The sequence below is a fragment of the Lissotriton vulgaris genome, chromosome 11 (genome assembly GCF_964263255.1).
Source record: "Lissotriton vulgaris chromosome 11, aLisVul1.2, whole genome shotgun sequence".
NCBI classification, from domain to species: domain Eukaryota; kingdom Metazoa; phylum Chordata; class Amphibia; order Caudata; family Salamandridae; genus Lissotriton; species Lissotriton vulgaris.
Genome location: NC_141699.1, coordinates 795,209,966 through 795,223,347, shown reverse-complemented (window position 1 = coordinate 795,223,347; position 13,382 = coordinate 795,209,966). Strand labels below are relative to the sequence as shown.

The window sequence follows — 13,382 nt, the reverse complement described above, 5'->3', positions numbered from 1 at the left end:
AAGCAGGTGGCAAGCATGTGAGTGTCAAGCGGCCATTTTGTTAGCTACTGCGCAAGTGCAGAAAGTTCCCTCCAAGCGACAGATACGTCATACTACGTAGATGCAGTAGACGCATGCGTACTACAGAATTTCGGTTAGCGGCCATTTTTAGAATACACTCGAGTTACTTATTAGTAAGAAACATATGCAAGCTTCCCCTACACTAACACATGTTGTGTGGTGCATATTAATTTCAAAATACAAGTGTAGTGCAGGGTTAGACTTTACATGAGGAGATTGCTTTCAAGCAAGTCACTTTTTTCAAGAGTCCTTGCTCCATCACTTGTAAGTAAGCGGTTCATGACCTCATCCGTCTATTACTCGTACCACTTCTTACTATATATGGGTATACCAGAGTAAACGGAATCAAACCTATTCCTAGAACAGCAAGACTACCAGGTTGATGCAGAAAGTAAATGGAATATATTTCACAACATAAGGAGCAAACAAATGACTTGCCTTACTATATGAGGGTCCACCAGAGTAATTCACAGCAATCCAACCAGATTCCTAAAATCATAAGACTCCCAGGTTGATACAGAATTACAGTTAATACATTCTCTCACAACATAGGGAGAATACAAACTTCTAGTTCATAGCTGCCACTAATATCCTTGACCCAAATTCCAAAGATCCACTGTCCGCAACATTCAAATAGTAATGTGAGATAGACGTAGATGTAGGGGCTCAGATGGTTGCTTTATAAATGTCTGAAATTGAGGCCCCAAAGGTTCTTCCCAGGCTACCATACCCAGGGAGAGCTACCCTATACCACAGTTGGCAATGCTATATCATGAGGAGCATAGGCCATAGAAGTCACATTTTTGTGCAACTGCTCAAGGTTGCCACAAGGGCCTTTTCACCATGTCAAAAAAGTCCAATGTTGACAGTTCTCACATTTTGTGAAGTCTTTAGTCCTTATCAAATAAACACTTCTCTTGCAACATCCAGCCAGTGCAAAGATTCTTCTTCAGGAGTAGAAGGTATACGAAAGAACGAATGAAGAATTATTTCTTGATTCTGATGAAATGAAGAGTTTACCTCAGGACCGAAACAAAGACCTTACTTTTCCCTTCTGAAAAAAGTTCTCAAGTAATGAGGCTTAATGGTGAAGGAGCCCAACTCACCTAACACTGAAAATTAGTTCCGTGAAAAAAAGGGGAAAAGGGTCCCGATCCCTTACTGGCCGTTTAGTGAGCACAGAATTTGTTTTTGATACTTGCCCTTGACAGGGGGAGAGACCCTAACCCCCTAATTTATGGACAAGGTTCAAAGTGGTTGTAAGGGCAAGATTCTTTTTATGATTCCTACAGGAAAAAAATTCCAGTCAAACAAAAGATCCTTTTCTTCCGCAGGGCTGTTCGAAGTCACAGGCGTAAATGCCAGTATCGTCGGGTCTGGCCCGAAATGAGGTATCCTAATTTCTGGACAGACAAACGCCTTTGTCTCCTTTTCTTAAATGGACTGTGAAAATGATCTGAGTGTTACAATTGGGTAAATTTTTTATCTTTTAAAGCTATCTGAAGGAGATCCTTAAGCTGATCCCCAAAACGTCTATTTCCAGAAAAAGGTTTGTTAAGTAACGTTGATAATAAACATTTGATACTGTAGAAAAAGTCGAGGATTTTATGATACACAGGTAGCATGTGATAAAAAATCTTGTCTGCATCTCATTCGAAAAAAGCTTCAAACATTTCACTCCTTCCTAAATGGCTGCTGTAATCATCTGGAAATCTTTAACAAAATGGTGTGAAGCATAAACTACACAGATAGCAGCTCTCACAGGAAGATTTAGACCATAAAATCCTTTCTTTCAAGATGCTTAGACTTTGTGGCTCACTAAACCTGATATTGACACATCCACAGAAATCACTGTCAAATGGCCTGTTAGATTGTCTAGCATGGGATTAATTTCATCCAATGAAGGCAACTCTATATCCCTCTTACGAAGAAGATATAATCTTGTCGGGAATTTAGGAATGTTATATTTTTCCAGATTCTTCCACTACCTTTTAAAGAGGACCCAGTATGGGGGAGGATGATATTGAGGTTGCTGAAACATTCCCAAGCTCGTCCTTGGAGTCTCATCCTCCATAGGTATCTCAACATTCTCACCCAGACATCTAAAAAGGAAGAGCAAACTCCTCCAGAGGATTTCAGGCACCTGGCGCACCTTATTTACCATTTCCCCAAGGTTTAAGAATTTTGGAGCAGAATATTCACCCTCATAAATAAAACACTAGGACGCACATTAAAAGGCGAATTTGCTACACTCACCACCGCTTTTATTACAACAGAACTAGACTTGTAACAGGATAGGGACCTACTAGACCTCCTACTAAAAGCAGCTGTCAAAATTGTACTCACCAACTGGAAAGACACTTCCAAAGCGACCTTCAAGTGTTGGCTTAACTGGATGATATACCTCAGAGGGGCTGACAACACTGCATTACGTAACACACCATGGAGACAGCAATGAAGGGGCAAGTGGGCATCCTTGGACAAGCTCCTAGACCCATACGAACCACCATGAGCAGCAACAAAGCAACACTCCCCACCCAATCAAAACTCCACCGAGAACTTGCCAAGCTAAGAGTATGCTACTATCTTTCTCTTTTCTGTCTCCACCTCAATTTCCTACTTCCTCCCACTTTCACACCCTCTCCCCCAACTCACTGGGGATAGTGGATAGGGGGGCAGCCAAGCACAGATGTTGCGAACCTGTACCACCAGCAGCATACCCAGGCTGGGCTGCTACCATGTACCGACATAACGCTTATCATTATATGTTATATGTTTTTCTTTTTATTAATGTTGTATGTATAAAAGAAAAACTCCCATAAAAATTTGTTTAAAAAAAAATAAATTAACTGAAAATGTTTTAAAATGAAATTTCAAAAAATAGAAGCATACTGAAAAAATAAAAGTGGTTCAACATGAGACAGCCCCTGTCCAGATTGTCATGGAGTCTCCAAGCTATTACTCGAAACAATTAATTACAAGAGAAACAGTTATAATTTAAAAAGGCACATAAACCTGTCCTAGGGATGTGTGTCGCTCATGAAGCCCCAGAAAGCATTCCAAACATAACACCATGTTACCTGGGGTAAACAAAGGGATTACCTGGAACCAAACCTGTGGAGCTCAGCAACCCCAAGGATTACCGTAGGCTCCTTAAGCTTGAATCTTCATGATAACTGTGTCTGCAAACAAAAAGAACAGAAAGTGCTTTTCGTCTCTTTCCTGATTTTTGGGCAGTCAGTGACTGTAGGAAGGGTACGTGGGAATGACTATTCTTTTTTTAATTATTAAGGCTGAGGCACGTGGTATCTGGAGTGTAGGTGAGATACTTCACATAGTAAGTGCTGGTACAAGAAATGGGTTGAGCAGGTAAGAGGATGTCTTTAACCCCTTTGCTGCCTAAGCACCCTCCCCGTGCTAAGCCTTTTTTTGGCTATTTGGGGTAGTTCGCGCTTAGGCCCTGTAACTTTTTGACCACATAAGGTATCCACGCCAAATTTGCGTCCTTTTCTTCCAGCATCACAGGGATTCTAAAGTTATCCAGGGTTTGTGGATTCCCCTGGAGGGGACTCAGAAATTAGCCAAAATACAGCTTTTGGATAAAGTGGAAAAAAGGGTTACAGATTAAAGCGTCTGGTTTTTTCCCTGCAAATGGTATCAACAAAGGGTTTGTTGTGCTGGAATCACCATCTTCACAGCTTTCAGAGACAAGAAGACTTTTGTAAGAAAACTAAATATTTTTACACAGTTTGGGCATTTTTCTGGGGCATAGCCTATTTTTGCTATTTTTTGTGCTTTCAACCTCCTTCCAGTTAATGGAAAAATGGGTATGAAAGCAAAAACGTATTGAGGAGACATCAATATTACCTATCATAAAACAACCCGGTTTTAGAAGGGGGTCACCTGTTTTTTTTTTTTTTGCCCCGGCCTCCGTGGCCACCTTGGGAAACTACCAAACCCACACATTTCTGAAAAACAGACACCCGGAGGAGTCCAGCGAGGTTTGCCTTGTGTGTATCCCTCAACGTTTTCCTACCCGAAATCCCCTGCAAACCTCAAATTTAGCTGAAAAAAACCCCCAAATTTTCCACATATTTGTGTGTGGAATCACCGTGCTGGCATAAATGTCCTACCCCACAGCGTTCTCCTTAGTCTCCCGAGTTAAATGATACCTCACTTCTGTGAAGAGGTTACGTGATTGCTCACGGAGCCCTAAGTTCTCTTCCTCCCATTCAAGGTCATCTGGACACTCGGGGAAGAGGCACAAGAAGTAGAAGAAGTCCAAGCAGACTTCGACTTCACCTCAATTGGGGTCCATCGTCCAGAGAGGTAAGGAGCACCAACACTCTAGGCACGGTTCTGCAGAGCCGAAGCCAAAGTCAACTTTGCGCCTTCCTCAATTTCCGGGAGCCGAAACGACTCTCGCTCAAATTAAGGATTTTTACGAGGCCATGCCCTGCGTATTTGAGCGGAACAACCATGTTGGTGAGCCTTCGGGCCCCGCGAGGTCAGATTAGGCCCCATCGGGTTGAACGCCATTGGCTTCAGCGACAGCACCGGTGGGACCTCAGAGATCCAATCGCGGATCCGGTTTGACGCTGGTCGTACCAATACGACCTTCCCCGGTGTTGAACCCGAAGTCGGTGCCAGCACCGTTGCAGACAGCTGTCAGTGGCGCAAGTCCCATTCTCATCCCGACGACACGGAACCCGAATGGCACCTTACAAAGCTGATTCCAACGTCGACAGAACCCAGTTTCTCTAGTTTCTCTCAGAAGGGGATCACATGGCAACACTCGACCTTCAGGACGCATACTTCCATGTACCCATTCTTCCCAGACACAGGAAGTAAGTTTTTAAGGTTCAGAGTGGCTGGCAGGGACTTTCAGTTCAAAGTTCTCCCTTTTGGATTGCGTTCAGCCCACAGAGTTTTTACAAAGATGTTAGCTCCGGTAGCAGCTCATCTTCGATTGGAAGGAATTCAAATTTACCCATATTTGGATGACTGCCTTATCAAGGCCAGTTCTCTAGTCACAGCAGAAGCTCACGTTCAAAGGTGCCTGTCACTTTAACAGAGCCTGGGTTTCTCAGTAAATTTCGAAAAGTCTCATCTGACTCCATCCCACAGGAAGTCTTTCTTGGGAGCAACGTTGGACACGCAACTCGCCTGAGTGTTTGTTTCAAAAGAAAGACAGATAAAGATCCACAGGATGGCTTCCATATTGCTGAAGAAAGAGTGTGTTTTTGTTAGCAAGTTCAAGTCTATCCTAGGGATGATCTCGTCCTGTATCTCTCTCATCCCCAACTTTCGTCTAAGGAAGAGGCCCTTGCAGGAAGAACTCAGTCTTCGGTGGGTGCAGGTGGTAGGATCATTCGAGGACATAATCAGCATAACTCCTCGGATGAGAAACTCCATTCAATGGTGGATGCAAACGTGCAACCTGCAAGTGGGATGTGCATTCCTGACAGAGGTGCTCAGATTCATCGTTACCACGGATGCTTCTCTGGAGGGTTGGGGCGCACACCTCTAGGGAATGACAATCAATGGGAAATGGAACGTACAACAGAAAAAGTGGCACATAAACCTCCTAGAGCTACGAGCCATCTTTCTCGCTCTAAAGTCCTTTAAAAAAGTCATAGAGGGTTCCACGGTTCTAATTCGAACAGACAATACGACCAGCATGCATTACCTGAACAAACAGCGAGGCCCGGTTATCTCGTCAAGCACAAGAGATCTGGAATTGGGCTCTGGATCACGACATCAATCTTTCAGCGATCCATGTTCCAGGGGTTTCCAATGTGCTAGCAGGACTCCCTCAGCAGGTCTGCTGTAACCAATCACGAATGGGAGATCCATCAGCCAACCCTGGATCGAGTAATCCGAGAATGGGGTCACCCTGACCTGGATTTGTTTGCAACGAATCAGAACCGGAAATGCCCACGCTTTGCAAGCTGGATTCCTCACAAGATCTCATGCGGGGATGCCCTTTCGATGAACTGGTTTCGTATATTTGCTTACGCCTTTCCACCAATAACTTTAATCCCCAAGGTCATCAGGAAGATGAAGAGACAACCATGTCGTCTAATCCTGATCGCTCCAAGGTGGCCACAACAGTATTGGTTCACCGAACTTCTCCTCCTCTCGGAGTGCAGTCCAATCCAACTGCCACAAATACCGAATCTCCGGACCACTCAAGGGGGCCAAGTGTGCCATCCGGACCCAGCTTCCTTGAAATTATCAGCTTGGCTCCTCAACACAATGAGTTTGCCCACTTAGACATCCCTGCAGATTGTCAAGAAGTTCTGGCCAATGCTAGAGCGCCAGCCACGATTAAAACCTACAAGCTCAAATGGAAGCGTTTTTGTGTCTGGTGTCGCTCTGCTGATCTGCATCTCATCCATTATAGATCAGAACAGATCTTGCCTTTCTTCCTTCATCTGGCTAGATCAGGTTTATCGCATTCAACTCTAACAGTATTTCTGGCAGCCATTTCACGATTCCGTCAGGACGGATCAAACTCTCTCTTTTCTTCAAGGGTAATTCAGCAGTTTTTTAAAGGACTATTCCGTATGTTTCCTCCAATTCGACGTCCACCTCCATCTTGGCATTTGAATGTGGTGCTCGCTCAACTCATGCGTCATCATGGAAGGTCTCTTTACTCTTGGCATTAACGTCAGCTAGGGGGTGAGTGGCATTCAAGCATTCACTTCAAAATCTCCTTTCTTGCAATTTACTTCAGATTCTGTGGTGCTACGTACTAATCCTAGGTACATGCCCAAAGTTCCATCTGACTTTCATCTTAATTAGCCGGTGATTCTCAAGACATTTTTTCCAAATCCACAATCAGCGGCTGAAAGAGCTTTACACTCTTTAGACATCAGGAGATGTCTCAAGTTCTACCTTCAAAGAACAGCCACTATTCACAAGACAGATCAACTGTTTGTGGCCTATGGAAGACTGCGCCAGGGATGCGCGGTATCCAAACAAACTATAGCCCGATGGGTTTCCTCAGCAATTGGACTCTGTCATCAACAAGCAGGAAAACTCTTGCAGTGTTTACCAAGAGCGCAATCTACAAGAGTGGTATCCTCTTCCACCGCTCTTTTCACGGCTGTGTCTCTCCTTCAGATCTGCAGAGCTGCAACTTGGTCCAGCAGGCACACTTTTACCAGACACTACTGTTTGGACTCGGTCAGTTATGCAGATGCTTCGGTGGGAAGAGCAGTTCTTCGCAATCTTTTCAAATAGGTGAGCCTCTGTTCTCCCTCCTCCTCTATGCTCTTTTTAGACGCTTATTATTGTTTGGCTATTTATGCATCTATCCTATGATACAATAAGCGTCTACTGAGCATGATGTTCTTTTGTACTGCTAACTACTCTGATTCAGGCATGTGAATCTATGAAAGACACCCCAATACTGGAGAAGAACAATAGTTACTTACCTGTAATCTGTGGTTCTCCCGTATTGGTGTCTTTCATAGATTCACATGCACCCCCCTCCCCCCCCACCTCCCCTCAAAGGCTCCCTCAGGCAATTATTTTGGTTTCACTCCTGTGCGAGAAAACCCGAGAGCCTGAGCCTCTGAGGAGAACATTCTGGTGGGTGCTGTTGCCTGATTGGCTGCAGTTTAGTCTATACAAAATGAGAAGGATAGTCATGAGTGTGGAAGTTTTGTACACTGTAGCTTAGGGCTACTTTACTTCCTGGTTTGTTATTACCAAGGTTTTGGTTTTTCTATAGGCATATTATTGCGTTTTTATGTAACGTGAAACTCCCACTCCGACGACGGGAATGATTCAGGCATGTGCATCTATGAAAGACACCAATAGATTACAGGTAAGTAACTATTGTTCTTACGTAGCATCACGGACCTTCCGCAAGTACCCCAGTGTGTCCAATGCTATTTGAATTAGGCAGAAAATCTTTGGGTGATATTGCAAGAATACGCCCACTACTCTATTGGCGAAGAATTTGGTGCTCGCCAGAACTAGCACCTTATACTTCTGGCCTTAATGATTTAATCCTGGCAGATTACTACCTCAAAATCAAATGTCTACGGGAGATTAGAACCGTATTAGTTCAGATAGGCTTGGCCATGTTGTGGGAAGACCTCTTTAATGCGTCTTTCCTCCCAAAAGAGTATCTGAAAGAAAAGTATTGGAAATTGGTTTTCTCTGATACCCATCGAAATAGTGCCACTTAAACGCTTACAGAAAGTTTTTTGGAAGTCAACTGTCGGCCATATCTAGAGCAATATTGGGATGTGATAACCAAACCACACGACCGAAAGCTGTATTTTTAATTCAGGGTGGGCACACTGCCAATAAGATTGCACACTGCAAAATGGGTTCCATCTGGAAATAGCAAGTGCCCCTTGTGTCAAAACCAACAGTAAACCCTGGCGCACCTACTGTTTGTCCAGCTTATGTGGTCCCCCCCATCAAGGGTGGCTCAAGCCAATCTGTAGGTCTTTGGGCTTCAGAAGGTGCGCCGATGCATTATGATTTTTACTTACTGAAACATCTCCATGTATTACCATCGCAATGGCTACGTTTTTGAGTTGGTCATGGACTATTATATCACGGTGAACCCTTGTAACAGAAGTCATGCATTGAAAAGAGCTATCCTGGCGATTACACATATGATGCTTGTTATCACTCGTCTTGTAATCTATTTATGTCTGGCTCTATGGTAAAGTGCAAGGTCGCCAGAAGAACTATACCTATCTGTGCCATATTTACTTTTATGCCCAGTAACAATATTATCAACTTTATTCTCTGATTTTTAACCCACAGAAATGTTTTAATAGTCGCTATGACAGTTATTGTGAATATTTAATACTTTTTTAAAATTGTGCTTGCTTATTTATTTATTGTCTAGTGTGCTATGAAATATTTTATGAATTTGCTTTTATGATTTAACTGTCGAATAAAGCTTTTTGGAATGGATTGGATGATTTCTGAAGTTTTTTAAATGCTAATTTCTAACTATAACGTCCCTGAAACCTATGTTTTTTCTGTGTATGTGTGTATATATATATATATATATGTCCAGAATATATTGTAACCGAAATTATATTATCAGCGCACAAGGTACTCTGATTCTGGGTCCACGTTTCATGCAGAAGATAGCAATTATTAGTGACTGCATCCTGTTGTTCTTTGAATAGGCACAAAACCCAAGCCTTAGTGATCTGTGATATCTTGTCTACTGCCTAGGTTCACTTGTAAATTCCATGGCGAGATCTCTTGAGAAACAGTTGAGTGGTCCCCGCGATAGGCCCTTTGGTGGAGTGTCTGTACTATCTGGACCAGCCGCAGCATCTACTTCATCTGGAAATGTAGTCCGGAAGCTTCAGGTACAGCACTAAAGAGAGGTTATTTGTAACAATTGTTAAAAAAAACACTATACTGTAAGCCTATTTCTTTACCATTAAGTACATCTTGTAAGTCAATACAGAGATTTTCTTCAGCTTTGACCGTTCAGACGAGAAGGCCGATGTCCTGTATGATGGATAGATTAAAAGTTCTTGTAAGATAAGAAATGCAGTTGCCGAAGGGCATAATACCTGGGGCCCTATTATGTAAAGGGCGCACTTTCCGTGTTAGCACCCAGCAAACCTTAAAACAGGTGCGCCAGGCGCAAACAAGGAAAGTGCACCCTATTACTTGGAATGCTCTGCCCCCAGGGCAGCCTGAAACTTGCGCAGCCATAGGGGCAGCGCATTCATGTGAAAAACTGAGCAGCTGCTTTGAAGCAGTTCCGTGTTTTCAAAGTGCAGGTGCAAACCAGCTTGCACTTTTAATGGGGATTAGAGATCCCCTAGCAGGCAGGTGCAGTGAGTGACTGCACCTGCCTGCAAGGGGACATCTGAAGGGGGAGTCCATGGGACCTCCTTTCCTCCCTCCAGAGGGCTTCAATCAGGGTGCGCACAGATAGTGCGCCACCATTTAGATGGTGCACTCTCATTGCGCCTCCAGAGAGCTTCTTTGCCTCAGAGTCTGCGTTTAAAATATGGCCCGGACGCTGAGGCAAAGGGATTCCCTCATTTGCAAGTGGCCACGCCCCATGGCAAATGAGGGCACACCCTCTTGAGAAAGGGCTGGCGCAGTATGTGCCCCAGCGCTTTCAGTATTACAGAAGGGTCCGCACAAGCGTCTGCACCCCTTCTGTAATACCAAAGTGCCCCGGGGTGTGCAAAACAGGCAAAGCCTTCTAAGCAGCATATCAAAGCAGTGTCCATGGTACCAAAACGAGGGAACACTGGAAGCAGAAGATAGGACAGATTGTGTCAGTGCATGATGATATCAAAAGTAACTCTAACACAAGTAAGTAGGAATTAGCAGGTTTATTGATACTGTCAGCTAAAGGAGGCAGCCAAAATAAAGTTGAGGGTGGGGGATAATTTCTGTTAATTGCACTACGTATCACTGTGAGCTGTGAACTTGGTTATAAGTAAACCCCCTAGAAAACTATTGACTAACTATGAAGATCTACACAGCAGTGATAAGCTGCAAACCTGTTAACACTGGATTTGTATTGATTTACATGCTCGTACCAAACATTATACTATATTGGTATATGTACTGTAAATGCGTAATAAAGTTTGTTTACAAAAAAAAAAAAAATAAAGGAGGCAGCCAACAGCAGTCAGGGAGCAAAACATAATTAGAAGGGAAGAAGTACATTTGACGAATGTAGTGGGAGCTAGCATGAAGATAAAGATTTGAAATCAAACCAGGTGCTAGTTTAGTGGAAGAAGTAACAGAGGAAATGAGTGTAATTAAAGAACATTACTTGATAGTTTTTCTGACCAGTCAATTTTAACCATATGCAAAGAATAACTGGTATGAGAGCGAGCTGTTAAAAATGTTTTATCTTGAATTTATTGTGAGTGATCATAGTCCATTGAGAGTCATCCTTGTTTAGTACAGGCAGGCGCTCAGTACATTTCTGGAGGTAGGTGTTACATGATGGCAGTGTACAGAGAGTTCACGTATAGCTTGAAAATTCCGCTGCAGCCAATCCAACAGAAGCATCAGAAGTGGGATAGAGGGGTTTATGGCAGATAGGTCAAGCCTTGAGTTCATCAAGTAGTGCATGGTTCCTATGACACAGAGTGTGTTTCTTTCGAGATTGCAGCATATCTTCTACTAAGATTGACAACATCACCAGAGCCCCTACCAGGCATTCTTACATTACCACAAAATCAGCAATGTCAGTGGTAACAGTTTTGGTTGTGTTCAAGAAATGTTATCTGCATTGACAAGTTATGAAAGGCATTCATTTTCTGGTGCAAAATGTTGAGCTGCAGGAATGATTTTGGTCAAGGAAATTGGTTGGACCTTAGAATTATTATTATGTTGATGAAATACAAGTACCCAGTCACTGGTTTTAAATGTGCCAGAGGAACTTTCAAAGTATTGCCATATTTAATGCTCCAGTTCGGCCTTTCTCTTACCAGAAACTTTTTTTCTTGCAGGTGTCCGATGACAGCGACATTGATCTTTCATCCTTTGATGAGATAACAGAAGTAATGGATTTTGAGGAGAAGCCAAAGCCCCATCGGCCCCCCCAGCCATCTTTGAGGCACAGCAGAGACTCTACAGGGCCACAGGCTACCAGCCTCTGGAGTCCCATTAGCCCCGGGACTGACTGGTAACCTACATGATACATTCTTCCAAGAGTGGTCAATTCGCCTTCAGCCTTGTACAGTGCCAAACTGTTTCTGCACCATTGCAACAGTATCCATTCAAAGAAGTACACCAACCTGAAAATAAGCCACAGAATTTTACGCTCCGACCATCAAGCCTTGGACATTGGGAATCTCTACTCACCCTGGATCAATGAGGTTCTACAAAAGAGAAAAAACATCTGAATACATCCGAAAAGCAGAGCTCAGCCTCCAATAGAGAATCTTTGCTCAGCGGCAACCAAGTGAGTGTGCCCTAAAATGAGCTGCTCTAGTTTGACCCCTATGTAGCAGCGATGACGTTTGAGATTGGATTGAGGAACTTGACTCTGTCATTCCTAGTTCAGCGCAGCATAGCAGCCCCCCAGCTGTGTCCGCCGAAATCCATCCCCATCCTACAAAAGGGCTGCTCGAGGAGGATTTGGTCTCAGGTTGCAGCAATAAAGTTTAGAATAATTCTAGACCACCGGCAACTCAGCCCTCCATGTAAAATAGCGCTACACACAGCAATAATCCAAATATGCACCAGTGCAGTTGAGCTCTGCACCACATGCACATACATCGGAAATAAGGAACACACCACTATTTTCGAACAAATGACACATTTAACTATGCCTGTCAGCCCTGAGCAGGACCAAACAGAACGTGTCCATTGGAAGTTGAGTATTCATCCTTTAAAGGAATGGCCTAAAAATATGAAGATTATTCCAGGTGTCTCTTTCCCTTTTTAATGTCATTACGTCCCTCCTGGCATTAACGTGGAACCCCTCATTCTCCATGCTACGATGATGGTGACTCCGCTTGCTGTTTTCAACTGCTTTCTGTTAAGAGGAGCCTTGGTGGGTATTTGAAGCAAATGTGTGCAAATTCATGCAGTGCCTTTTCCTATGCAAATTCGAGCGCACAGTGTACGGGTTCCATATTCACAAACGTGTTCTGCACAATATTGGAAAGTTGGCTGCAAAGCCCAGTGGAGAAAACCCCTCTTCTAGTGTCTCAGGCACATACCGAGAGAGGCAGGGGCTGAAACTTGACAAGGACCTCAGGCCGAGTACTTCAGATGGTGGACCTGAAATCCCAAAGAAAAGCATTTAATGGGTTTCTCTACTGAAGTTTTTCTTTTATAAGCTGTGGTTGAGGCATATAGATGCATATTGTGGTAAATTATCATTACAATGCATGTTGACTGGTTTTATTTTTTCTTTCAATCAAATAAACAAAATAAAAAAAGCAAGAGTGCTGCTTTAATTTGGAGTGGTGGACCCCATAGAGGTCAGGGTTGACCTCTGTGTGGCATAAACATTTATCTGCATTTTGTGCAGGACAGCATGCACCCTATGTACACAATAACTTTGAGTCTGCTCACTGCAACAATTATGACACCTGTTGCACACATTTCAGATTGTCATTTTGCACACTTGTGGGTGCACATCATCTGACGCAAAGCCTTTTGGACAGTTTGTTAAATTGCATTTTGCACAGTTCGCTCAAATTTCGAATTGCTGTAGCGCAAACATACTGTGTTTGTACAGGTAGAAAGATCACATTGTTGCTCGATCCTGTAGAATCTTGTAGCTTCAGGTTAATATAAAATATATAATTTTACGAGCTGTTCTCCTAAATATTGTC

At 43.4% G+C, this 13,382-nt stretch overlaps 1 protein-coding gene across 3 annotated transcripts in view; it reads left to right on the top strand.

The window, feature by feature from the left end:
- DZIP1L (DAZ interacting zinc finger protein 1 like) overlaps positions 1-12,983 on the top strand; it is a 764,020-nt gene extending 751,037 nt beyond the window's left edge. For 2 of the 3 annotated variants that reach the window (XM_086943917.1, XM_086943918.1), the window contains exons 16-17: positions 9,280-9,419; positions 11,544-12,983. In XM_086943917.1, coding sequence (XP_086800043.1) covers positions 9,280-9,419; positions 11,544-11,723 — 320 coding nt within the window. In that variant the 3' untranslated portion in view covers positions 11,724-12,983. The remainder of the gene's footprint in view (positions 1-9,279; positions 9,420-11,543) is intronic. The other variant, XM_086943919.1, reaches the window with a different exon arrangement.
- The last annotated feature ends 399 nt before the right edge of the window (positions 12,984-13,382 follow it).